The 25,703-nt window shown below is 32.6% G+C and overlaps 5 protein-coding genes across 6 annotated transcripts; 3 read left to right on the forward strand and 2 right to left on the reverse strand.

Moving 5' to 3' along the window:
* Positions 1 to 225: 225 nt before the first annotated feature.
* LOC107362499 (uncharacterized) lies at positions 226 to 6,351 on the forward strand. The gene is made up of 12 exons (XM_015929580.3): positions 226 to 367; positions 462 to 595; positions 661 to 705; positions 779 to 1,097; positions 1,185 to 1,514; positions 1,598 to 1,936; positions 4,606 to 4,617; positions 4,684 to 4,817; positions 4,872 to 4,916; positions 5,002 to 5,314; positions 5,389 to 5,718; positions 5,802 to 6,351. Exons 1-12 carry the CDS (start codon positions 298 to 300, stop codon positions 6,140 to 6,142), a joined length of 2,412 nt encoding a protein of 803 aa, XP_015785066.2. The 5' UTR covers positions 226 to 297; the 3' UTR covers positions 6,143 to 6,351.
* A 753-nt stretch (positions 6,352 to 7,104) lies between these two features.
* Positions 7,105 to 8,879, forward strand: LOC149094766 (uncharacterized). Its single transcript, XM_089265892.1, has 2 exons — positions 7,105 to 8,190; positions 8,294 to 8,879. Exons 1-2 carry the CDS (start codon positions 7,217 to 7,219, stop codon positions 8,427 to 8,429), a joined length of 1,110 nt encoding a protein of 369 aa, XP_089122018.1. The 5' UTR covers positions 7,105 to 7,216; the 3' UTR covers positions 8,430 to 8,879.
* On the reverse strand, positions 8,758 to 13,777 carry LOC107362494 (uncharacterized). Of its 2 annotated transcripts, none has more exons than XM_015929575.3 (4): positions 12,918 to 13,777; positions 12,553 to 12,630; positions 12,181 to 12,490; positions 8,758 to 11,874 (listed from the first exon to the last, which is right to left on the reverse strand). In XM_015929575.3, exons 1-4 carry the CDS (start codon positions 12,953 to 12,955, stop codon positions 9,946 to 9,948), a joined length of 2,355 nt encoding a protein of 784 aa, XP_015785061.1. In that variant the 5' UTR covers positions 12,956 to 13,777; the 3' UTR covers positions 8,758 to 9,945. The 2 variants fall into 2 exon arrangements, with proteins under 2 accessions (XP_015785061.1, XP_015785062.1); XM_015929576.3 differs by having other exon boundaries at positions 12,553 to 12,627; positions 12,918 to 13,624.
* A 5,033-nt stretch (positions 13,778 to 18,810) lies between these two features.
* LOC107362498 (agrin-like) lies at positions 18,811 to 21,318 on the reverse strand. The gene is made up of 3 exons (XM_015929579.3): positions 20,184 to 21,318; positions 19,937 to 19,972; positions 18,811 to 19,702 (listed from the first exon to the last, which is right to left on the reverse strand). The coding sequence occupies exons 1-3, from the start codon at positions 20,635 to 20,637 to the stop codon at positions 19,383 to 19,385; spliced, it is 810 nt and encodes a 269-aa protein (XP_015785065.1). The 5' UTR covers positions 20,638 to 21,318; the 3' UTR covers positions 18,811 to 19,382.
* Positions 20,914 to 23,246, forward strand: LOC107362496 (innexin inx2-like). The gene is made up of 2 exons (XM_015929578.3): positions 20,914 to 20,929; positions 21,721 to 23,246. The coding sequence occupies exon 2, from the start codon at positions 21,801 to 21,803 to the stop codon at positions 22,938 to 22,940; it is 1,140 nt and encodes a 379-aa protein (XP_015785064.1). The 5' UTR covers positions 20,914 to 20,929; positions 21,721 to 21,800; the 3' UTR covers positions 22,941 to 23,246.
* Positions 23,247 to 25,703: the final 2,457 nt, after the last annotated feature.

Consider the following 25,703-nt stretch of genomic DNA (forward strand, 5'->3'; position numbering starts at 1 on the left):
TTCAATAACCATCCATTGCTAAAAGTATTATTCAAAAAACATTGAAATAAAACTTTGAGTACATTGAGAAAGTGAATAATCTGCATCCAAATTACAGATATCAAAAAGATTAATTGTTATTTGTATTTAGCTAGGCGTCTCTATTAAAACGAGAAATTTGATCCCAAATTATGTCTTTTTGATCTAAAACATTTGTCATATTATTGACTTGCTTTAATAACAAAGTGTTATTCAGTTTGACATAATCTTGGTTATACTTAACTTATTCAATTTGAAGTAAATGTTTAGTTGAAAAATATGCTTAAAATAGTGTTGAATTCAATCTTATTTATTTTGATATCATGCATCCTAACAGTTTATTGTCAAGGTAAAACTATTGAACAATCAAGTTAAACCACATCCTTGTTAACTCCAACTTTTCAATTTGTTTTCCATGTTGAATTTTCTATTTTTCATCACAGATCAACAATCATCTTTAAAAGCACTCCGAGGTGACTTATTGAAAAATTATGATCGATATAGTCGCCCAGTTAAGCAGGCTTCAACAACCATCAACGTAACTTTTCAGTTTGGCATCCAACAAATACTCGATTTGGTAAGTTTATTTAAAAACTGAATGAAATCAACATTATTATTTGCTTTCTTTTTTTCCTTTTTCAGGATATGACCTCGCAGACATTTCATGTCGATGGAAATATTATTTTGGTGAGAAATTTTCGCCCCTGAATCGATTTAAAGAACTGTTTAAAGGCTACAATAATGAGTGTTTTTATTTTAGACTTGGAAAGATGAGTTCCTCGTATGGGATCCATCCAAGTATAATGGAATAAAGAAAGTAATGTTCGACTTTCATGAGATTTGGACACCTGATATCATTCCGTACAACACGGCTGCTGGTATGAGTACATTTGCTTCCGATGCTCATTCAACTCTATCTGTTGATTACAGAGGAAGAGTCTTTGCATTATTACCAAGCAATATTGTCGTCAGTTGTATCACTGATTTAACCGATTACCCATTTGATGGACAAACATGTTATCTAGAGTTTGGCTCTTGGGTTTATAATGTTAATGAACTCAACTTAACCAAAAGTAAAAGTAAGTCAATTCAGTAATTTTAATTTCGAAGTATAAATACTGTCGATAATATCCATTTTATCTTACAACCATTTTATACCAAAATAGGTGGACGTCTTTATTACGAGCCTTACGTGAAAAATAGTGAATGGAACGTTGACAAGATTTCAGGTTACATTTTCACAGAGTATACGGCCTTTTCAAATGTTTCCGTCGCTCGCATCATAATCAATGTTTCTCGTCGTGTCGATATTCATTTTTATTATATCTTAATGCCATATTTAACTGCTAGTCTATTGGGTTTAGTTGTATTCCTTGTGCCCATCGGGTCAATTTATCGCATTGTGTTTGGGTCACTTGCTTTATTCATTTTAGTCAACTTACTTCTGTTCTTGGCTTACAATATTGGTTTTCATGCATTAGGAGTTCCATATGCAGGTAACAATTATCTTGATAATTTTATTAATGATATATTTTGTATTGATTTAAATCTTCACTCCAATTTTTATGATTTATTCCAGTTCGCTGCATCAGTATAAATATTATGTTGATCACAATTTCCCTGGTTGTAACCAATATGACTTACCAATTGATCATGTCTTTGATGGTAACATGTCCACCTTTACCAAGTTGTTTAGCCCACCATCTAACAAACCCAATATTGGCACGAATATTTGTTCTCAAAGGGAATCTGGAATCGACCGAATTAGATGAAGAAGCTAATGTTAATGATTTTTCTAACCAACAACCATTTCAATCAACTTCTTCACGAGCAGCTATTCGGGAATGGGCTCTACTTTTACGGCTGATTGATCGACTTCTTTTCATTACTTACATTGTTGTAATAATAATATACCATAGCTAAACAATTTTTCAATAATGAAGTTAATTAAAAGAAAAATCTTATTACCAAATGTTGTTAATGTTTCTAAGAATGAAATTTTGACATTCGTAACGTTGGTATGCGAAATTCACATTTACTGATCATTTTCAGGTCATTATATGAATATATTTCTGTATTTGTAACAGTCTAAAATGTCCAATAAATATTCTTATTACCGTTTGTTACTAAAAATACACAATTGTCACATTTATGCGAAAATTTACACAAATAGGCGAAAATGGGTAAAAGTTAGTTTCTTTCGTATTTAGACTCCTTTGGTTTGAAGGGACATAAAAACTAATGAAGCTAATTTAACTACAATAAGGTTAATGAGAGATGAAATTAAGAGAAATCCTTGAGAACAGTTAGATCGTTAGTTTTTGGCAAAAGTCATGGGTAAAGGTAAAGATGGTGTTAATGGAGTGTTACTAATTTTTACAATTAATTTGCGTCTAGCATCATTAAGTTGATAATGGACTAGGAAGGTCTTGGAAGCTAGAAAGGTTTGAAAGTCTCTTCAAACGATTGAAACAATCGAGTTGAACTGCACAAACTGACTTAAATAGTATCTTCAAGCTTTGTCGACAAGGATTATGGACAAAAACATGATTTTAGAGTCAAGAGTATGAACTTTGTGGGTTTGTATACGGATAAAAACTGGGATTCGAAAAACATAAGAGCTTATACATTGAACACTGAACATTTAACATGTTATCAGAAGCATAATTTCGGGTCAAAACATAAGTAAAGCACAAAAACCATGAAGAAAAAGGTTTTTACTGTGTTAAAAGACACAATTAACACATTTGTAATGTTTATGCATCAAACTTGTACACAAATGGGCAAAAAACGGGTAAAAATTGCTTTCTTTCAAGTTTAAACTCTGGCAAGTTGTGAGGACATGTAAACTGAGTGCTTTAGTGGGATTAAAAGGTTTCTCTTATCGATAGTTTTCGAGAAAATCGAGTCCAAAGTTGAAACTTCGATTGTCTTTTGTACGTTTGTAAGACCAGATATTTTCATGAGACTTCATCCCTATTCAGTAACTTTTAATGGTCAATCAGAGAATGTACTTATTTTCAGAAATAAAATTCTCTGTGTTCTGTAAAACAGATCAATTCGATTTTCGTTTTAACCGACCTATTTCTGTGATCGGGAAAGTTAGAGATCTGAAACTCACTGTATATCCATAAAAACTGTTTGCTCAAATTGTGAATTGAATATTTGCTTCGAATAGTCAATAACTCTCTTGATTTTGGCCATTAACCCGAAAATTTCGAGCCTCGATATTTCGAGAATGGCAGTATCTATGATCATCATTCTTGGAGCCATCATTAGATTTTGTTATTGACTATAATTCATTTAAATATTAGGCCATTAAAGATTTTACAAAAAAAGTTAGAGCATTTATTACTTATGTTACCAGATGTGGTTCTTGATAAATGGTTGATGAACCCAAATCTTATCTCTTAGAAATATATTCATTATTTCTTGAATTAGCTCAACTTTTCTTCGATATTCAGTCATATTATATTAAAGGCCACAATAAAATCTAATGTTTAGACGAAGAAAGATGATCATAGATGATGCCATTCTCGAGTTATCGAAGCTCGAAATTTTTGGGTAAATGGCCAAAATCAAGAGAACTGTTGATTATTTGAAAAGAATGTTCAATCCATGGTTTGTACAAACAATTTTTATGGACATACAGTGAGTTTCAGCTCTCTAATTTTCCCGATTACAGAAATAGGTCGGTTTAAACGAAAATCGAAAGGATCTGTTTTACAGAAAACTGAGAATTTTATTTCTAAAAATAAGTACATTGTCCGGTTGATAATTAAAATTGACAAAATTTAGATCAAGTCTCATGAAAATATCTGGTCCCACAAATGTACAAAAGACAATCGAAGTTTCAACTTTGGATTCGATTTTCTCAAAACTATCGATAAGAGAATCCTTTTAATCGCACCTAAGGACTCAGTTTTCATGGCTCTACAACTTGCCAGAGTTTAAAATTGAAAGAAATAAATTTTTACCCATTTTGCGCCCATTTGTTTACAAGTTTGATGCATAAATTTTACAAATGTGTCTCTTTTAGCAACAAGCTTATTTGCTTCATAAAATTGCAATTTTACGATTCATTTTAGCAATAACCTGTGTGGGTAAATTATGGGACTTTTTGTAATGTATTCGTATGATTTGAAGTCCCATAATTTACCAACACAGGCTATACAATTTTGATTTCAGCAACCAAATAAACTTTAAATCAGTGGCTAACTTGTAAGTCACACAAAATTTGCAAATTGATGCAATAAATATCGAAGCCAGTCTGAATAGCAAGCAAAGTATGATCAAAATGAATATCTCATGAAGCCCAATGACTCGAACCAAGTGAGTGAAATGAAAAAGATTAATTGTATTTAGCTAGGCGTCTCTATTAAAACGAGAAATTTGATCACCAAATTATGTCTTTTTGATCTAAAACATTTGTTATATCATTGTTTTGATTTAATAACAAAGCATTATTCAGTTTAACATAATCTTCACCATTCTGAAATATCTGAATCAAAGTAAAAGTTTAGTTGAAGATGCTTAAAAAAGTGTTTAATTCAATCTTAATTACTTTAATAACATTCATCACAACAGTTCAAAGTGAAGGTAAAACTATTTAACATGAAGTTAAACTCATTCTTTGTTAACTTTTCGTTTTGTTTTGCATCTCAGACAAATACTCAGCTATCAAAGCACTCCGAAGTGACCTATTGAAAAACTATGACAGATACAGTCGTCCAGTTAAGCAACCATCAACTTGCATTAATGTGACTTTTACTCTAGGAATCGCTGAAATAATTGATGTGGTAAGTAGATGTGTAAAGTAGGTTTTCGTTCAATAATTCTGACTTGTTTTCCAGGATATAATTGAACAAACGTTTCATCTGAGTGGTGTCCTCATATTGGTAAGTAAATTACCCTTTCTATTTACATTTGATTTCGTTGATAAACTGACATTTTATGTTTAAATTTCACACTGTGCTGCAAAAGCGATGGAAAGATGAATTCCTTACATGGGATCCATCCAAATATTACGGTATTAAGAAGCTCAAATTTGATTCGAATGAGATTTGGACACCTGATATAGTAGTTTTCAACATGGCTGTTGGTAACAATTGGATTGGAGTTGATTCACATTCAATTATTGAAGTAAATTACGACGGTAAAATTAACCTTAGACTACCAAGCAACCTTGCTGTTGGCTGCTACATAGATCTGGCCGACTATCCATTTGACAAACAGTTGTGTAGTTTATATTTTGGTTCTTGGAGTTACAATGTCAATGAAATTAGATTGGTCAAAGGTAAATTATTTTAATATGCAATGTAAATTGATTGTTATTGATTATTAATTTCTTGTTCAAATTCATTTATTTAGGTAAACGTTTAGTTAGAAAGCCGTACTTTGAACAACTCGAGTGGAGCGTTGAGAAAATCGAAGGATTTCTTCATGATGTAAAGGGATTTGAATCGCACAAATCAGTGGTTGAGATTGATATATCGGTTGCTCGTCGAGTCAATATTCATTTATATTACATTGCAATACCATATCTAACTGCCAGTCTGTTGGGTTTAGTTGCGTTTCTTGTACCCATCGGGTCAATTTATCGCATTGTGTTTGGGTCACTTGCTATATTCATTTTAATCTTCTTACTTTCGTTCTTGGCTGACAATATTGGTTTTCATTCATTAGGAGTTCCATATGCAGGTAACAATTATCTTAATAATCATTCTAATGTTATATTTTGTCTTGATTTAAATCTTCACTCCAATTTTTATGATTTATTTCAGTTCGCTGCATCAGTATAAATATTATGTTGATCACAATTTCCCTGGTTGTAACCAATATGACTTACCAATTGATCATGTCTTTGATGGTAACATGTCCACCACTACCAAGTTTTTTGGCCCACCATCTAACAAACCCAATTTTGGCACGAATATTTGTTCTTAAAGTGAATCTGGAATCAACTAAGTTCGATGAAGAAGCTAATGTTAATGATTTTTCTAATCAACAACCATTTCAATCAACTTCACGAGCAGCTATACGAGAATGGGCTCTACTTTTACGGCTAATTGATCGACTTCTTCTCATTACTTACATTGTTGTAATAATAATATACCATAGCTAGATGTTTCTTATTCAATCCGAATGAAGGTTATAATGGTTGTCATGATCCATCAATTCAATCAAGTTGACAAATTAGCAAATATATTATGCTTTTTCGATCCTTATTGCTCTTTTTTCTAGACAATCCTCAAAACTTTACTATGTATCAAGCTGCCATTGAAATTGACAAACAAGTAAAATGGATTTCATTAAAATGGATACAATTCAAGTTATATTTAAGCTGTTTAATGATTACTTCGATGATAGCAAAACTGAAACAAACAGATTACTCTGAAGACACAGATCACAAGATCAAAATCAAACTTTCATAAAACCGAATTTTCTCCGAAAATCTATTTCTTTTTCAAATCAAACGAATATATCTGTTTCTTCAATTGGGTTAACCCATCCAACATAAATATCGCTGAAAGCCCATTCCATTATCATAATGCTCTGAATACTCTAAACAATCAACGAAATAATTCACATACTAAGTGCATTAACTTTAATTTGGAAGTTTATTTCTGATGATTGTAAGTTTGCTCATTTGAAAATTGGTTCTGTTCTCATGTGAGCTCTGTGTCTTTGAAGTCTGTAAATTTGGCCTATTGGAAAGTTTGATCTATTCTTTCGATAACTTTTGTAAAATGGACTAATCAACTGAAGTCCACTTAACGGTAACAGCATACAACTTTATCCTCTCGATAGGGAGTCTAATGTAATTGTCATCTTACCAAGCGTACGGTTCTGATCTGATGTCTAATGTTGTCTCCTGTTTTGTTTAGTGGGATTAATGAGATTGTCAATACTAATTATCATTAATGTACAGTTTATTACAAGTTTTTATATTTCACTCTGCCAACTGTTTTAACAATTATGTATTTATTTTTTTCTCATTTGTATTGTCAGACAATTAATTAGACTCAGAGATACAAAATGGTGAATGTCGTCGAGTCAATGACCAAAGATAAAGTACTAGTAGAAACGCATCAACATTCAATATTTTTATGATAAAAATAAAACTAGTCATTTCTTGAGGTTACTTCACACCAACAACAGTACTCTAAATTTTGACTAACACTTAAAACAGATCAAAATGTCAACCAGTGAACACGATTACAACGAAATACGTTATAATCCACAATTTTTACCACCTTGTGCTCAATCAACGTCAACACCTTCAGCCTCATGCAACAACAGCAGATTACTGTTAACAGATCTTTCCAATTTTTGCCAAACAATTGATTGTTGCCGCGTAAATAGTTATCTCAGTGAAATCGTCAATCCATTCCTAATTGAACCTCCAAACAAACCATTAATACAATTGAAAGATGAAAAGAGTGACCAATCTGATTACCAACAACAGTCCAAAGAAGCAACTTCTGGTATCAATGAAGAGGCCGAGTTGAACGGCTATCCAAATAGTCCAACATTGGATGAAAGGAAACCAATGACCTGTGCATTTTATTACTCTAATCCTGGGACTGAGGCAACTTGGATATCTGTTGAACCCTCTGACCATCCTGTGGCTGATCTGGAACCCAAAATTGAACCAGATGACTGGCCAAATATTCCTGCTGATCTAACAACTACATCAACGCCGATAACAACAGTCAATAGGTTTAATGATGGTTATTCACCCATTGAGATTGGATCCGCTGAGCCTTTCAACGGTCAATGTAAATTAAATCAAACATCAACATCTCCAATATCATCTTCAACTGACATCTCTTGCTACAATAGTGGTTCCTCTGTTTCCATTGACCATCCGAATCTTTTGATCAACAATAATCCCGTTTCTTTTCACTACCATGAAGATCTCAATGGATTGCATTCAAAACAAAATCGTTTTCCTTTTTCATTCCTCAATGGATCTTATCGATATCATAATGCTGTTGGACGCATTAGAGGAGGAAACTTACTGTCTAAGGAAGAGCAACGAGTCAATGCTTGTCGCAGGGAAAGGGTCAGAATGAAAGCAATGAACTTGGCCTTTGACGCTCTTCGAGCCTGCATAAATCCCTCATTGAAACCAAGAGGACGCAAATTTTCAAAAATAGAGACTCTCAGGTAAATCTAATCATCATTCGTATCCAATTTAGAAAGCAAATTTTTTTGATTGTGATTTCATTTCTTCTAATTTCATATTTACTTTTTTTGTTGTTCATTGAAGGGCTGCTATAGTTTATATTTCTGATTTAAATGAAATACTAAACTCTGATTGTAATGTTGATTCATCTAATCAAATATTCATGTCAACTAGCTCTGGATTTTATGGATGGCCTCGTGTAAGTTTAATGCACAATTGATTGCTGTCTTTTGCCGCTGTATCATTTGATACTTTAGTTATATATTTTAATTGTTCATGTCACTTGATTATAATCAAATGTCCTACATTACCATTTTAAGTGGATGATAATTATCAACTCATGAAAAACTCAGTTCAAATATTATTCTGCTTTACTTGTCCAACTTAAAAAGTGTATTAACCAGAATAATTAATAACATCTGTGTAGATTCATTTACTATCGTTCAACTGTTCTGAATCTTATCTGATTTTCAATGGATATCATCATTTATTATTTAAATATATTTGAGTGAACTTTTATGATTTGAAGTGAAAGTGTCGAAACAGAATTTGTTTAAATTGATGATTTTATTGAGTAAATTAAAAAAACAAAATGATTTTAATGATTTAGGGTGATACAGATAAAACTTATAGAAATGGAAATAAAAATTTAAATTTATAAGCTGATCAAGGGGGTAACAATTGGATTCAATTACATTGAATTAATGGTTGAAGAGCAGAAAAGATTGATTCTGTTGTTAGATTCACTATATCAATAGTGACATTAGAAGCAGAAATGTACAATGAGATTGCAAAGTGATTAAGAGTTAGTAATTGTAACTGGGATAATGTTAAGATTGTTCAAGAGAAACACAGTAAAAGGGTAAATTAGGACGAGAGGGAAAATTTATCGAGGATTTTTACATAATTATGATAAACAATATTGAAGGCTTCGAGTTTCTGTTTGCTGCTATAATAGCCATCATTAATATTAATATTATTTGTGATAACAAGCAAAGGAAAGGTGAAGGATCTGCCTCAGAAAATGAAGAGACTGGAAAAGGTGGTTAAAGATGAAAGATATAGAGAGGTGGAAGGGAAGGAGGAAGATGAATTGTTAGGGACAGGACTTTTGGTGTTTGACAATTTACACAATCTCATGTACAAATGTATTCATTTACAAATACTGTGGTTAACTGGTATTCCTTTTCCAATTGAATGGCGTTTTGTTGGTAAATTAAATGCTCCTTTATCATTATTTACTCTCCTTCTGACTTGAGGAAGCTTAAATATGTATACAATAGGTGAAGAAGAAAGAGAATTGTATGAAAGAGGAAAAAGACAAACAAACAGAGATGAAGATGAAGATGAAGATGAAAAAGGAGATGTATTATAGTGTCAAGCTCGATTAACTTTTCTCTATGGGTTGAAGTACTTTAGCTTAAACCATAAGGGCCAAAGAATGGGTACTTTTCTTTATGAAGATGAATGTGTTAACACGATCAATATTAATTCAATTTACTCCATGTTTATTTGTGACCATTTCTTGTCTTTTTCAACACTTTTTTTGTTGCTTTTTTATCATGTCCAAGAATATAATCTTTTCTGAGTATCTTTTCTTTATCCAATAATGTTGAGTATATGAAAATTGTGAAAACACTGGAAAGTTGATGATTAAATAACAATATTTGTTGGCTATAGGTTTTAGTTTGCTCGAGTTCACAGTCAATAGGTAAAGTTAGATTAAACTTTTACCTTCAAATACTGGATTTTTCTTGTGGATACAGTAAATCAACATTTTGTAAACTCGTTGAAAACTCTCTTGAAATCATTGTGTGATCTGGGCAAGAGAGATCAGTATATATCGCGCCTACACTCGATAGATCATTGTCAACCCTATTTAGGGTTTCATTTGTTAAACTTGGCTGTAGACTTTGAATGTTATGAGTTTGAGTGACGCTTTGTAAGAGAGTGAGATCGGAACTTGATTTAATTGTTGCTTCTTGTGAATTCAATGGTGGATTTACGACTTGAACCAGCATTAATTGTTCTGAAACACGCCGTAATTCTTCTTGCTGTTCTTTGATTTGTTTTTGTAAAATTTGATGCTTCTTTTGTAAGGATTCTTGCAGATTTGCATATGAAACTTGACTATTTCCTGTAGACATGTTAGCGTATTGTGCTACACTGACAATAGAATTGGGAACCATAGGATCGGTTTGAGGAATAACGCTAGTGTTTCCAAAATCCTGTGAGACTTGTTGATGGTAAGATACAGGAGATATTGTCGAGGGTTGATGTTGTTGCTGTTGTTGACATTGCTTTGGTTGATGGTGCGATAGGTGATGTGTTTGTGGTTGAGGATTTTGCTGTACAATATGCGATGTAGATTGTTTTGGTTGTTCAACCATATTGTGAGTTATAGTTGCCTGATGCTGTTGTTGTGGCTGTGTTGTTGAAGTTTGATTTATTAAATACGGTGAAGGTTCGTACATAGAATTATTTAGGATGTAATCAGCTGAAGAATTGGAAGATGAGGCAAGTGATAAGCTTCCTTCAATTGCAACGGCCATCATGTTGGAATTCATAGAATAAGTTGTTGATCCATTAGAATCATTGGGCACTGGATAAGTGACGCCTGTTTTTTCAGATATGTAAATTGATTGATCATTAATTCCTTCATTAAACTCATTTATGGACCATTGAGGTGTCTTTGATTTGATTAAATCGCTACTTGTAATATTTCTTGATGAATTTGTATCTTGATTAACTTTACCACTATCATTTTGGCGGCTATCATCTTTTAAATTATTTCCTAATCTTTCATCAAAATCAATGACTGTGTGTGTACAAACCACAAATTCTGGTTTCGAGTTCCACATATGATAAGTGATGAAATACTTTGTTCTTAACCAAATCCATTGTTGACCTTTAGTTAAAAACCTATAATAGCAAGATTCGCCGCTTCCAATTTGCATTAGGCGTTGGTGACCAGCAACAACCAAATCCAAATCATCCCAGTGATAATAGTCATAGCCTGATGTTCCCAAAACTTCAAAGGGCAAATAACCAATTATCATTGGTGCTCTGTGATCCAAAAAGAGAAACTTCCACTCCAATGAATGCCTCGAAATAAATTCATTGTTTTTGATTGCGCCATAATCATTTGATAAAGGAGCCAATATACGAAGCTCTTTCAACAGTTTGGGCGTTTGAAGGCGGCAAATCGTCATGAAGCAGTTCTTGGGAACTCCATATCCCATATAGTCATCTATTTTTCTAAAAGTGCCAACAAGTCGGACTAATTCGTAAAAATATTCACTGAATGTTTCAGTTTGATTCAAGTTTGATGAATCATGTCGAAAGTGGATCATCATTGAGACAAACTCGTCCGTTTTACCACTGCTAACAGCTTCTATTACCAGTTTACGAAGAGCTGATTTCTCTTTCTCATGAATAATGTCATAAACTGAAATTCCACCATGGTTGGCATCATTATCAATATTGATGGTCATTAAAGAAGAGTTTGATGCAACCGATGAAAGTCCTGGAGCTGATGAGCTTGTAGATGATTTGTTAGATAGATATGATGAGCTTATACCAAGAAGAGGAAATATTGATTCCGAAGCATATATGATCTTTCCTTCAGAGTCGGCTTCGAAAACAAGGATGAAAGCATCTAAAGCCTATAAAATAATATTGAAACAAGAATTATGATTTGAATTTATAATAATACATTACGCAAGTGGTAATACTGTCACAAACTAGTAGAAATGAATTTATCAAAATTTTCGCAGCTATTAATAAGTAGCTGAAATTATCTGTCAATTTCAAATACGTGAATCAAAGTAAATTGAAATTGAAATTAAAATCCATTTGAAAAGTTTTTCAACAGAATTTCATTTCACAGGTTTATAACAGATACAAGGGTAGTTTTGTTTTGTGTTATCAAGTATCAAATTGATTCTTGCTTATACACTATTAATATTTACCTCTAAGCTTAAATGAGAAAATTCTTCAGTTGATAGAAAAGATGGTTTCCATGAATTAATGAAACCAGAACTAGCTGAATTATCTGGTTGACAATTATCTTCACCTATCTCGTTAGCATGATGTTTTGTCTCCTCAGTATGGTTTTTAAGAAATGTGATTGTAGCTCGAAGAACAGATGATTTGTCCATTTTTTTGTTACCTGAGCTGCCAATATCTTCACTAGGGTCCAAATTCACCATGGAGCAAAGCTCATTGATTAACATATTAAACTGATCACGGCGCTTCTTTTCACTGAGATTTCGAGATTTCCTTTAAAATAAAAAATAGAAAAATTAATACCAAAGATAAGTTTTTCAATTAAATGAACTTACCTTTTAACCTCATCTCGTTCAACATCAATTGAAAGATTGTCATCTCCAAAACCATCGCTGCTAGCTACCGATGAGCTACTAAATTAATTAAATGGCATTAGAACAAATTGTTAATAATAATTAGAATTATGTTCACTTGTGAATTATACATGAAATCAAAGTATATTAATTTGAATGGAGTTTAACACATTCACAATAATCTCTCTAATATGATCAAATGAATTAAGCAAATGAATTGGAAAAGGTTTATATTGAGATGCAGAGCACACAGAAAACTTAATCAAAGTTAAATTGAGCAATATTTGCATGTGAACCAGCAAAAGGAAACGAATATCACAGAAAAGGTAATTAATTTTACTACTTACTCAATTTGACTTCGACGGCTTCTTCCCGAAGAAGACATATTCACTCAATGTTTATGTATATCCTTGAATATTTGTGGACACAAAGGAATAAGCTTGAAGCTTAACCAATTGAACTATAAATGAAGGCAAAAAATCACTAGAAACAGTTGAAAAAATGTTCAAATTAAAAGTATTGTTTGTGATTGTGGTCAATTTTGGTAATAGCTGTGAAAAAAGGATCAACAGGCTGAAACTGTTGAATGTCAAGATAAAAGACCATGACAATTTTGGTAACAAAAATTACGTTATGATGGTGAGTTAGGAGATTAGTCGATTTGTTAATAAATTAAGAAGACATAATTTGAATAAGTTAAACACTTGGTACTCCAATACCGAATAAAAATAAACGAAGAAAAATAATGAAGAAAGGAGATGTTATTTTTGCAAAGAAGCAATGGTTAAGTTGGGATACGCATTCAATAAAAAAGATGGTTGTACAAGGAAAAATGTGTTGATTCATCAACCATGTTTGATCCAAAAATATAATTGAAATAAAATGTAAATAACCAGATTCACGGTACAATCAAGGGTCACAATTAGTTGAAAATAATAAATCCAAATATATTTTCAAGTTTGATTTAAAAACAGAATGTAAGTGAAACGAGAAAGGTTGATACCCACAAATATGGTGTAAATTGACAAGCACGATGATGAAAAGTTCAACTCTTCTATTGAAAATTTGTCAAATGGTCAATGTAAAAAGACAGAGACAGAAAGACAGAGAAAGGTGAAAGAGATGACAGAGATGACAGAGAGAAGGAAGATAGGAAAAAGAAAATGATTTGAAAGGCAGAATTTTAACAAAATGTAGACAAAATGAAAGGTGATTTAACATTGGAAAGGGACAGAGAGGATGAAGAAAGTGGGTTATTTTATCTTCAAAAAAAGGTAATCATAATAAGAGTTATGATAATAATTTGGATTGCCATGGAGCAATCTCAATTATAATCCAATGGGCACATTATAATAACTGTTGATTCTCTTTCTTTTCTTTCTTTTTTTCCTCTTCCTTTCTAATTCGTCTTCTTTTCTTTCTCTTCTATTCTATACCTTTTTTCACTTCCCTTTGACCCTCTAATTGACTTGTAATCTAATCCTCAATGCTTTATATTGAAACCAAATCATGGAAATAGGGTCTTAATCATAATTGGATTCAATTTAAACCTCTATCTACATTAAAATGCTGATTTTGGTGGCTAATTTAAAGCAATTTCAATTTTCTACCAATCAACAAAATCTCGGATTGTCAATTTATGTCCATCAAGTTAATCCTTATTCGGATTAACTTTTTATCTCTTCATTCACCTTGGTTAAGATCTAAATTTCTGGTAGATTGTAGAAACATCCAGAGGTTGAATGACAAATCTGGTAAAATCCAATAACAATTCTGTTACTAAATTATCTAGAATCGGTAATTTGATTCTGAAATGAATAATGTAGCTTTGATTGTTAATTTCATGATCAATTATTGTTACCCTTCATCCTCATGGATAAACCAATGACTTGAGAAATGGCATCAACTGAACGTGGTAAATATTTCACCCATGAATAATGATAATTATTACTTATCATCTTTACTCTGATTCTATCTACGATATGATTTGCAGTCCTCTCACACATTCCATTACATTGTGGAGCTGATTTTGGTATAAATTTGATTTCAATTTTCATGTCATTCAAGAAGTCAAGAAAAACATTTGATGTAATTCCAGTGTATCGATCAGCAACAATCACTTCAGGTTTACCACTTTTCATTACTTTCTGAATCAATCTCACAAATTCATTGGATGACTGATTATCTGAAGCAATTGTCCAGACAAATCTACTGAAATGATCGATTGCTAAATGAATATATTTTTTCTTACTTTTGTATCCATTTAATCCACCAATTGTATCAATGGATACAATTTCAAAAGGTAATTCTGTTGGACCAAATTGTCCCAATTCACTTATCAATTTTACTCTTTTAGTTTTTCCTTGTTGACAAGGTAAACAATTAGCAACAAAATCAATAACATTTTCAGTCAATTTTGGCCAGATATACAACCAAGTTATTACTCTGATCATTTTACGAACATCTAAATGCCCGAATTGCTGATGAACAACGTCCATCAATTTTCCTCTTAAACTCTCAGGTAAAATTTTCTTTTCGTTTCCATTTTTATCAACCCTAACATATACTCCATTTTCATTGATTGACTGACTGATAGATTCGTTATTAAGTTTCATTTTTGTTTGCTCATTTTTGATTTCATTAATGTTGATAAAATTTATCAACTTCAAAGGTGAATCAATTTCTTGACTCAATACTGGCTCTCTTGACAAGTAGTCTGCTTCAACATTTTCAATTCCCGGTCGGTATTTGATTTCGAAGTTATATTGGGCCAGAAAGAATGCCCAAGTGAATAACCTTGAATTTGGTTTATTTATTTTCTTGATGGATTTCAAAGCAATGTGATCAGTAATTACTGTGAATTTATTGGCGTACAGATAATGGTGCCAAAATTTTATCGATTCGACAACTGCAAGACATTCAAGGTGAGTAGCGGGATAATTTTGTTGATAATCAGTTAATTTCTTGGAAAAGTATCCAATAGGATGTAACTTTTTATCAACGTGCAATTGCTTAAGTACCGCTCCAATTCCAATCCTACTAGCATCCGTTTCAAGAACTAGTTCCAATTCAGGATTAAACATTTTCAATATTGGTTTTGAAGTAAGTAAGTCTTTAATTAATTCAAAAGATTTTTGACAATCCTCATTCCATTCAAATTTAGTCTCTTTTCTCAGCAATCGATACATAGGCTCCAATATCTCAGTAATTTTATGGATAAATTTACGATTATAATTAACCTTACCTAGAAATCTTCTTAATTCTGTCAGATTCTTTGGCGGGTTGAGTTTCCGAATTGAATCTACATTATTATGTAGTGGACGGATTTCATTTAAAGACAATTTGTGACCCAGATAATCAACGCTCAATTAAGCAATTTTACATTTTTTAAAAGTCAACTTGATATTTTCACTTTTCATTGCATTCAATAATTTCTCGATATGGTTTACATGATTTTTTAAATTAGGTGAATATACAATGATATCATCTATATAATTGTGACAAAATTCCGTCAAGGAATATTTATCAAGAACATTTCTTATTGATCTTTGAAAAATAGCTGGTGCATTTTTAAAACCAAATGGCATCACCAACCATTCATAATGACCAGTCTGTGTGACAAAAGCAGTTTTGAAAATATCATTATGATGAACTTTTATGTGCCAGAATCCTGACCTTATATCGAAAACACTGAAATACTTATTGTCATGTAAACTATCAATGATATCCTCAATTCGTGGCATTGGGTATTTATCAGCAATCACTTTCTCATTTAACTTTCGGTAATCAATACAGAATCTAGTTTTACAATTATCCTCCTTTTTAAATGCTAATGTAACTGGGCTGGAGTAAGGTGAATGAGAAGGTCGAATCAGCCTTGCTTTCAACAGTAATTTAATTTCATTTTCAATTTTCAATTGCTGATCCATTGAAGGACGATAAGGTTTGCAGTTTACTGGAATATTCGAGTTCAGTTCAATGATACATTCAACCCCTTCAATGCAACCGATGTTAAACTTGTCTTCACTGAAGATAGTTTCATACTTCATGAGTAATCTAACTAAATTGTTATCATCATCAATCTTATCAAACTTTGATTTGAAGTCAATGTAAAAATTTTCAAGTAAATCAATTTTGGGTTCAATAAGAGCAATGGATGTTGGAGTATCATGAGAGTCTGCTTGAGTAACCGAATAGTCTGAATCACATCTAAGATTGAATTTATAAATATTGTTTAAGCCTAAAAGTAGATCAACATTGACCAATCTGGTTACATAAGTAATAATTGTTTTTGAAATTTTACCAATAGTTAAATCGATTTGACTAAGACCTGAGACCAAACCATTTCCAGTTAAAGTAGTGTAGAAAAATTGTTTATTATTAATTGTATCTATCATTCCATCTTGCAAAAATTTTTCATTTATTAATGTAAGGCAAGAGCCAGGATCAAACAATATTTTTATTGGAGAGGATTTTAAATAACCTGGAATAATGATGTGGAAAGGTTTTGATTCAGGCCTAGTTATTAGTTTAAATTATTTTCAAGTTGCTCATTTTGATCATCATTAGCTGGAAAGGAAGCGTTATTAGAAACAAAGTTTACTTGATTGTTATTATTTTCCTCCATCTTCAACGGACAATCATTAGCTTAATGCATTTGATTGGGTTTTCCGTGATGAGCACAACGAAAACATTGTCCTTTGGGTGTTTTTTTCATTGAACTTGATGGTTGACCAGTTCCAACTTTTGGTGGGTTAAATTTCAATGGTTTGCTGTTAACAGCATAGTTGTTATTCTTAAATGAAGATGGTAGGTTGGATTGACGAGGTAACTGACTTTCAGCAGACTTTGCAATCGCATAGAAATTACAAAAGGTATTCACTCGATGGCCAATGAAACATCTTTTCAAATTGTCATCCAAATGTTCAATCATCAGAGCAACAGTCTGAGTTTCAGTCAAGCCAGCCAAACTAGCATATCTCTTTTTAACTTCAAAATATTCATCGATACCTTTAGTTTGATGGTACTTCAATCGATCAAACTCTACAATTTGATCCACAGTTTTGACTCCGAATCGTGAAATGAGTTTATTTTTAATGGTTTCAAAGTCATCATTGTGGCAATCAAGGTAAAATTCAATGCATCTTTTTCAAGATACGCACTTAGAAGATCAAACTTCTCAGTTAATGACCAATGATAACGTTTAGCAGTCAACTCATAATATTTAAACCAATTTTCAATAGTTACTGACCTGTCATGTCCATTAAATTTTTGTAACTTCGGTCGATAAGCATGATAATTAGGTACAAAAGGTTGGGCCAAGAAAACATTGTCACCATTATCATTATTGTTATTGTTATTGTTACTGTTATCGTTATTTGGTTGTTGAACAAGACCCTCGGTTTGAACACCAGAAGTACAGTATCGGTCAATGAAACTGTCAGTCAGCTTTTTCGATGCTGCAAAGTTATTACAATTTTTTAATTTTGAAATTCGAGAAAACAATAAACTAATGTATAATCTAGCTATAAATGCACTCAAAATATAAAATTATTGTCTTCTTCGTGTTTTTCAGACCTTTCAAAGTCAGTCACCGCTCTCTAAATAAGTTAAGTTTAAATGCTAGAATTTTTGAAGAGGTTAAAATGGCAAAAATTGAACATCATTTTCATATCCGATAATGAATGCGGCTTATAAGGTTCAAAAATGATAGGAAAATTCGTTTAAAAGTTCTTAGAACAATGGAATCAGGCCAAAATAAGCGAAAAATTAGGAGCGCCATCTATTGGATGAACTAAAATTTCTATGATTTTCTACTTCTAAGACTGATTGCAATTAAGATAGCAACGATAATTAAATTTTTTTCACAGATTTAGAATTTCATGCATTGAATGAATCTTCAGATCTATTTTCATTCCGAAAATCTCTCTCCTTCAATCAAAAACAAACTTGAAATCTTTTGCGTCAAATTTCGACAGAGGTAATGTTTTGAATCAGCCTTAATTTACTAAATGGTCCTGATGAAATTGTGAAAAAAAACTTAAATCATATTGCTAAATGTTCAAAAACGAAATGAAACCATAATAATGATTTTATTCGAAGTAAATCAGAAGATATTCAATTTTGAATTAAATGTAGAAACTGACAGTTTCATTGACCGATACTGTAGTTGATTGAAAAGATGACGATGTAGAATCAATTGAACTCATGGTTATGATGACACACACAAAGAGTAGCCTGGCGACTTGTAATGTTTATTCAATAGGAATTGGTTAACTTTGAATCAAGTAAGAAATGCCGGTTACAGATTGTTATTTCAGGTATTTTAAGGGTGACACTGGGAATATTTCACAGTCAATTGGGTGAGGTTAGGTGAATGACTGGGATTATTGAGTGAAGGTGATAAATTTAATGATAAACAGTGGAGATGGAACCAATACAATTGATTGAAACTAAAATTAACTTAAAACCAAATTTATTTCACAGTCTTGAAGACCAAGATTTGCTAACTGTAAGGATTGAGCGATTACTTCCAACTAACTTCCTCTTTCCTTTTTCTCGCTACTCTTTCCCTCGCCTAAAGTATCCTCAATGTAGCCATCTTGTTGACGGTAAAACTTAAACCCATTGTTACAAAAGAAAAGAAGAAAGTGGAATAAGACAGAGACAAGAAAGAGGATGAGGAATTTTTCCTTTGCTCTTTCTCCTTTTTGACAATTGCCCTTACATGTATTTAATTGATTAGTTTCTGGGTATATTTCAATTGCTGTAGTTGAGTTGAAAACAATACAAAGTTAAAAGTATAATTCAATCTAAAATAGATTTTTTTCGCGATAAATTGCGACCAATTCAGTTGATATGTTGGTCAATGGTTTGTAAATTGTTTCAGCCTCTCTAACAGTCCTCCTTGAATCACAGGCACTTGGATAACGGACAAATAGATTGATTGCTCGTTTACAAGATTCCATTCGTAATTTACATTCATTTACAAATGTTTCACCATTGGATCCACAAACTGGTTCATAAGTTGATGGACAAGAGTCCAGGCAAACACATCGGACTCTATTGACTGAACCAGATGACTCCTCAATACAAACACCATTGTTTTCACAATATTTTTTCTCACATGGCACTAAAATGAAAAGATGAACAATCAGATATAATTACCGACAATATTGATATGCCATGACACAAAACATTGGCTTGAAATCGTAATGATATGATGTGATCCTGCGTATCATGATCGTTGAATATAAGAAAAGTAAGATCCTGAAACTACAATGTAACTGAATGATAAAATCTGGTATTGTGTTAAGATACCATTCATTGTTTATGACTAACCCTTATCTTGAATATAAATACTTACACTCGACGATATCTGGCCTTTTTCGGTAGATATGATCTGTTAAAAACAAGAAAAACAATTAGTGTGATTAATATATTTGTGTGAATGTAATACCAAACAATCAGGTTTTATCAGTATTAACCAGATTTATATAAGCTTACGCAAATGATTACCTATTGAAACCGATGCATCAACAATGCTAATTTTAGTTGATTTTACTTAAACTGATTGATCAATCTCCTGATTAGTTGTTAATTATAAGACTCACCTTCAACTAGAGCATTTATACGATCCAGATTGTCTAGATTAAGCTTTAATAGGGTTCCATTTAGGCGAAAATATCCATCTGATATTTGAGACAATTGAAAAATCCAAGATTCCCCTCTCTGTCCTTTTGATTGGCAATATGAAGCATCTCCAAGACCATCAATTGTCACTCGATTTCCTTGAAATTTTGATGGACCACGAAAAACGCGTTTAACAAGCACTGATCCCGAGTAAATTTCACCATTATCAAGCGAAGGATAGGTTTGTTCAATGAATCCGGTCAAGACAACATTAGACAAATCAGTCAGTTTTCTTGGAACCTTATCTCGACACTCTAGTTTATTATTGAATCTTAAACGATAGCACAGACAGAAATTTGATAATGTTAACCAGATAACAAGGAAAATGATAATAGACGGACAATTCTGGTAAGTTAGTTTATTAAAATTAAACATGTTTAACCTCAGTTATATCAAAATAAACAAAGGAAAAGTTGAACTGATATTTCAAGATGATTTTGGCCCCAAGATGATTCAAATAGTAGCATTTAATGGAAACAAAGAAGCACAATCTAAATTTACTTTTGAAAATGTAAAACTTCCTTATAAGGTTTACATTGGTACCTGGTTAATCTAATTGTGGGTGTTGAGAGTTGCCGAGCAAGTTAAATTTTTGCCTCATTTTCCCTGGCATGGACTTGGCTTTATTCATTCTGGTTAACCAGTTTTTTCAAACTTTGCTTGAAAGGTTATTAAAAACATATATTTTACATAAACCTAATTGACTTTAATGATAATTAGTTGAAATTATCAATTTAGTTAATTGAATCTCTCTATCTTAAGAGATGTATTAACTATCCAAATTAGTCTCATAATTAAAATGTTGGTAAGTCGGACGAAAGGTCCGTAAAGTCTATTTTCTTAAACTTAAACTTACAGTAAATTTCGTTTGTTTGAGACAGTAAGAGTGAATGAGCGAGACACATGAGCGATTGAATGCGACACTTGTTTTTGTTTGTTCAAAAGCCATAAAACTCTTTGTTTGCTGAGAATATTTTGAGACACTGAGAGCGAATGAAGAAGACAGTTGAGCAAATGAATGAGACAACTAGAGCTAGTTCCTTACTGAATTCACTCATTCATTCCTTACTTAAAATTAAGTTAATTGTTTAAAGTTAAAATTTATAATATAAGTCCAGTTTAAACAGCTGCCACCAGTCTTAAGCTGAACCTGAAAAAGTGGCTTTGCTCGGAAAATAGACTTTACCGACCTCTCGCCCGACTTACCCTCATTTACCTTTACCATTTTTTCAACGGAATATATCGATATATATAGGTTGGTTCGATATATCACACGTCACTACTGTATATAATACAGGGTGTAAAGAAAGTTTTGGTAGGGCGGGACTCAAAAGTTTGCGTATGAGAGAGCGGTTTTTTTAAAAATAATGGTTTGACTCACATAGCGAAACCAAAAAGGATCTCTGCGCAATGAAGTGGGCTGAGCTTACTTGCTAAAACTTTCTTTACACCCTGTAGTTGTTTTACTCTTTGATGCAGTTTGAGCTTAAACGGCTAATCTCAAGTCGCAGTGTAATTTCCTTGTTGATCTCATCAAAATGTCAGTTTTTAGTTCTCGTTCATCTACTCAAATCGACAACTACATCTTTAAACTCCATTCAACGGTGACAATTGTAATTTTATCAATTTGCATCGTTTTTGTTGGTATGAAGCAGTATTTTGGAGACCCAATTGAATGTTTGAATGCTGGTTCACCTCAACTAACTCAAGCTCAGATGCAACATTTTTGCTGGATGGACGGAGCGTTCACCAGTGTTTATAAATATTCAGGGGATCCAGAATGCCTAGCTGAAGTGACTGGACTGGACAATGCCTGTCCAGGGGCAAAAAGCTACCATCCACACAAGGGTGATCTTGAAATGCCCCAAAAACACAGCCAATGGGTTTTTTATATATTATGCATTCAATGTATCCTGTTTTATGCACCAAAGTACTTATGGAAGAGAAGAGAAGCAGGTAGACTACAAGATCTCATCGATAAACTCAAAGACAGACACATTCTACAGTACGAGGGTCTAGATAGATTCCTATTAGTCCAAGATACTTCAGATGTGGTGCTGCTTGGTGATGAATTATATAGCTGGTTTTTTTTCTCGGAACTGCTATACCTTTTACATATCGTGATGGAAATATTTTTCCTAAATGCATTTCTTGATGGAAAATTTTTATTGCTCGGTTTTCAATGGTTTCAATGGCTTAACTCTGATAATATTGATCCGTTGATTAGGATGTTTCCTCGTCTAACTAAATGCTCATTTCACAAATATGGTACTTCTGGTTCTCTAGAGACTTACGACACAATATGTTTCATGCCATTAAACATAGTCAACGAGAAAGTTTTTGTAATGCTTTGGTTTTGGTTTATGGCTCTTTTACTCGCTACTATCTATCATGTTCTTATTTATCGAACTTTTATAATCTCAGAATCATGGTATCGAATGGAAAGACTTGCAGCTGTCGCTCCAACTGCGGATACAAGTTTTTTGGGAGAAATATCTGAACATCCAGGTCGATGGTTTGTAATGAATACGATTGCATACAACTTAAAGCCTTATTTCTTCGCAGACCTTCTCGATAAACTGCCAAAAGATCATTACGTTGAAATTTTCCGCTATGATCCCAAAGTGAGCATGAAAGATTTCCTTGTCGATGGTAAAGTTCCTTTTTCTTCGTTCTAATGCTTCGGATGGCGAGGGGATAATACTAATGCTAAGGACGATGGTTGGCCATAACCTAAAAAGGATATTGTTAATATTGTTTTGATAAATATTGACTGTTTACATTTGGTGTTCATTGTACTTTGTACTCTGTTTTTACTTTCAATATTCAAAAACTGACATTTCAATGTTTATTTCAAAGACTGAAAGCATCATTATCATCTTTTTTATATTTCTAATCGACTCCATATGCCATATTTATCATGACGATGAGCAAAATTGTCAAGCCTTTATTTTAATAAAGTAAATGATTTTAAAAAATTCTAATTACAGTTCTGTTTCCTTGTCGTACTGCGGTAATACTTAAAGTTGACCATTTATTTGATCAAGATTGAATTGCTTTATCATCAATATTGATGATGAATTCAATTGTTTATTTTGCTCTCGAGATTCAAACAGACTTTAACAAATAATTATCCTGTGGTCTATTGACCATTTATCAGAAAATATAAGTTTCAGTTTCAATAAACTCATCTACATGTTCATCTTCATTTAAGACTGTCCATATCAACTTTAATTTAATATCAGTGAATTTAAGAGTGTCAATAAAACTTCAACTCATTAAGAAATGAGAGTTAATTCCATTGGATTAAAATTTAAAAGTCTTGTAAAGCCACGCCAGTGTTACCAATCCTAGGACCTTACCGAAAAGGTTTAATCTATTAATAATTTTAAAATTCAGTCAATTGTAAATCAACAAATTTCGGTAAGATTACCGCATGAATTATCAATTAGACTCATCCAATTCAATTTTTTGATACTAATTGAAGATCACGCTCATTTTTGTCATCAGCCAAGAAAGGGACAATTTTAGGTAATAGACTGAACTGATTTGTTTTGTTGATTTTCAATTAACTTTCATTATTTAATAAGCTTGGTTTTCTTGGTGTGAGCCAATGCTTAGTTATAAGTTATTCTGATTTAAATTGTATCGTAATGATGGGAAAGCATTACCTGCTATCAAGCAAATAATCATAATAAAACTATCCGTTCACTTGATTACCTTTCACTTTTTTTGGCTATTGAGTATCATTTCAATGTCTTTAAATCTAAAATTAGCTTAATCTTGTTTTAAGCAAAATGAGAAGTGAAAGTTATCCTGATTAAACAGCCTACGGCACTTCCTTATTAAAAATCCGGTCAGTAAAATTAAGACAACTATTTTAATCATAACTCGACTGGCAATTTATATTCTATCCTTTTCATCATTTTAATTTTGAAAAGTGAATTTGATTGCGTCTTGATTTAGTTCGTAAACAAAAAACACCTCCTTTCGATTCTTCATCAAACCTGTATCATTACATTCTTCCTGTATTTTTTTAATCAGAGAAACAAAAACTAAATTGAACCAAACAAACAAATTTAATATTTGAATGAATCAACGGTCATCACATCAACTAGCAAGATCATAACAGATTACTTCAACAGCAAACATTAGTAATAGTGCAAGATGAGACTTGTTTATGTTTCCTTTGTTTTAGTCAGCGCTTTTGTGTTTCTACGTCAACATTGTGAAGCTATACGTCCAATTATACGGTTAAGGCCTAAAATTGTGCTTGGTAAAGGATACGACACCGAAGACGATTCTCTTAAAATATATCGTACCATTGCTAAAACAGTTATCTCTGGTTACCTTTTTGGTGCTCTCCGAAGACCATTTGGGTTAATCTCACATCATGGTGGATGGGATGGTGCATCACCGTTAAGTGTTACTTTTGCTGTTGGCGGTAAAAGACCATACAATTCGGACTCTTCATCGGATAGTGATAAATCACCTAAAGTGGAAAAGATTAAGATTATTGAAAAGGAGAAAGAGAAACCAGTGAAACATATTGTGATCTCTCATAAAATTCTTGGTCCACCAGCTAGCTCTATGTCAGTCACTGGTGGCCATCTAATGCCCGGTATGTTGGAGGAATCAGCCATGGCTGTGATGGGATCAGAAATGGCCTCACCTTGGAGTGAAACTCAAAGACAATACTCGACAATGGACTCGACCGAAGATTCAAGCTATTATGGTATTCCTTCAGCTTTAGACACTAGGAGAAAAGTAAAAATTGTTGAAATCAAAGAAACTGCATCAAGTGATTCTGACGATGAAGATGAATATATCGAAGAGGATGAAGGTGATTCAAGTGGAGATTATAAAGTTATCAAGCGTAAAGTTTACACGTACAAAGATAAATCGGTTGAGGAACCTAAAACTTCAAAATATGGATACAACCCAAATTATTCTGGTGAACAAGTAGTGGCTGAGTCAACACAAGCACATGTAGTCCGGATTGGTAATTCCACCGAAATTAACTATGCAGTTACACCTGAGCCAATGACCACGACTCAAACAGTAACCGCTACACCGACATTTGATCCAACTACAGACACAACAATCAATCAAACCAGTTCACCAGGCAACTCAAGTGTTACAATGAATCATTCGTTGGCCACTTCAAAGCCTGATCAATTGACAAGTAAAAGTGATTTGAATGTGACTAAAGCTTACAAGATTGAATCATCTAACATTGTTAAATCAAAATCAAAAAATCAAAACAAGAATGTCAATAAGAACAATAAAACGACAAAAGAGTCAGTTATAATTGTTGATGATCCATGGTTGGACTATCTTAACCAGAAAGAATTACAAGAAAGCCAGTTAATTTCCTCAAAGCAATCGGCTAAAATAGTGGTCGAACCAGTTGCTGAGAGAAAGAAAAATTCACGGAAAAA

The sequence above is a fragment of the Tetranychus urticae genome, chromosome 1 (genome assembly GCF_039701765.1).
Source record: "Tetranychus urticae isolate SD_2017Ah chromosome 1, NJAU_TeUrti_SD_1.0, whole genome shotgun sequence".
Lineage (NCBI taxonomy): Eukaryota > Metazoa > Arthropoda > Arachnida > Trombidiformes > Tetranychidae > Tetranychus > Tetranychus urticae.

Coding starts and splice junctions, on each gene's coding strand:
- LOC107362499 (XM_015929580.3), top strand. CDS start 298: ATGCTTAAAATAGTGTTGAATTCAATCTTATTTATTTTGATATCATGC. Junction 1,098..1,184: donor CAACTTAACCAAAAGTAAAA/GTAAGTCAATTC, acceptor ATACCAAAATAG/GTGGACGTCTTTATTACGAG. Junction 5,719..5,801: donor ATTAGGAGTTCCATATGCAG/GTAACAATTATC, acceptor GATTTATTTCAG/TTCGCTGCATCAGTATAAAT.
- LOC107362494 (XM_015929575.3), bottom strand. CDS start 12,955: ATGTCTTCTTCGGGAAGAAGCCGTCGAAGTCAAATTGA. Junction 12,491..12,552: donor GAACGAGATGAGGTTAAAAG/GTAAGTTCATTT, acceptor TTTATTTTAAAG/GAAATCTCGAAATCTCAGTG. Junction 11,875..12,180: donor TTTCTCATTTAAGCTTAGAG/GTAAATATTAAT, acceptor ATTATTTTATAG/GCTTTAGATGCTTTCATCCT.
- LOC149094766 (XM_089265892.1), top strand. CDS start 7,217: ATGTCAACCAGTGAACACGATTACAACGAAATACGTTATAATCCACAA. Junction 8,191..8,293: donor TCAAAAATAGAGACTCTCAG/GTAAATCTAATC, acceptor TGTTCATTGAAG/GGCTGCTATAGTTTATATTT.
- LOC107362498 (XM_015929579.3), bottom strand. CDS start 20,637: ATGTTTAATTTTAATAAACTAACTTACCAGAATTGTCCGTCTATTATC. Junction 19,973..20,183: donor TATAAATGCTCTAGTTGAAG/GTGAGTCTTATA, acceptor TGTTTTTAACAG/ATCATATCTACCGAAAAAGG. Junction 19,703..19,936: donor AAGGCCAGATATCGTCGAGT/GTAAGTATTTAT, acceptor TTTTCATTTTAG/TGCCATGTGAGAAAAAATAT.
- LOC107362496 (XM_015929578.3), top strand. CDS start 21,801: ATGTCAGTTTTTAGTTCTCGTTCATCTACTCAAATCGACAACTACATC.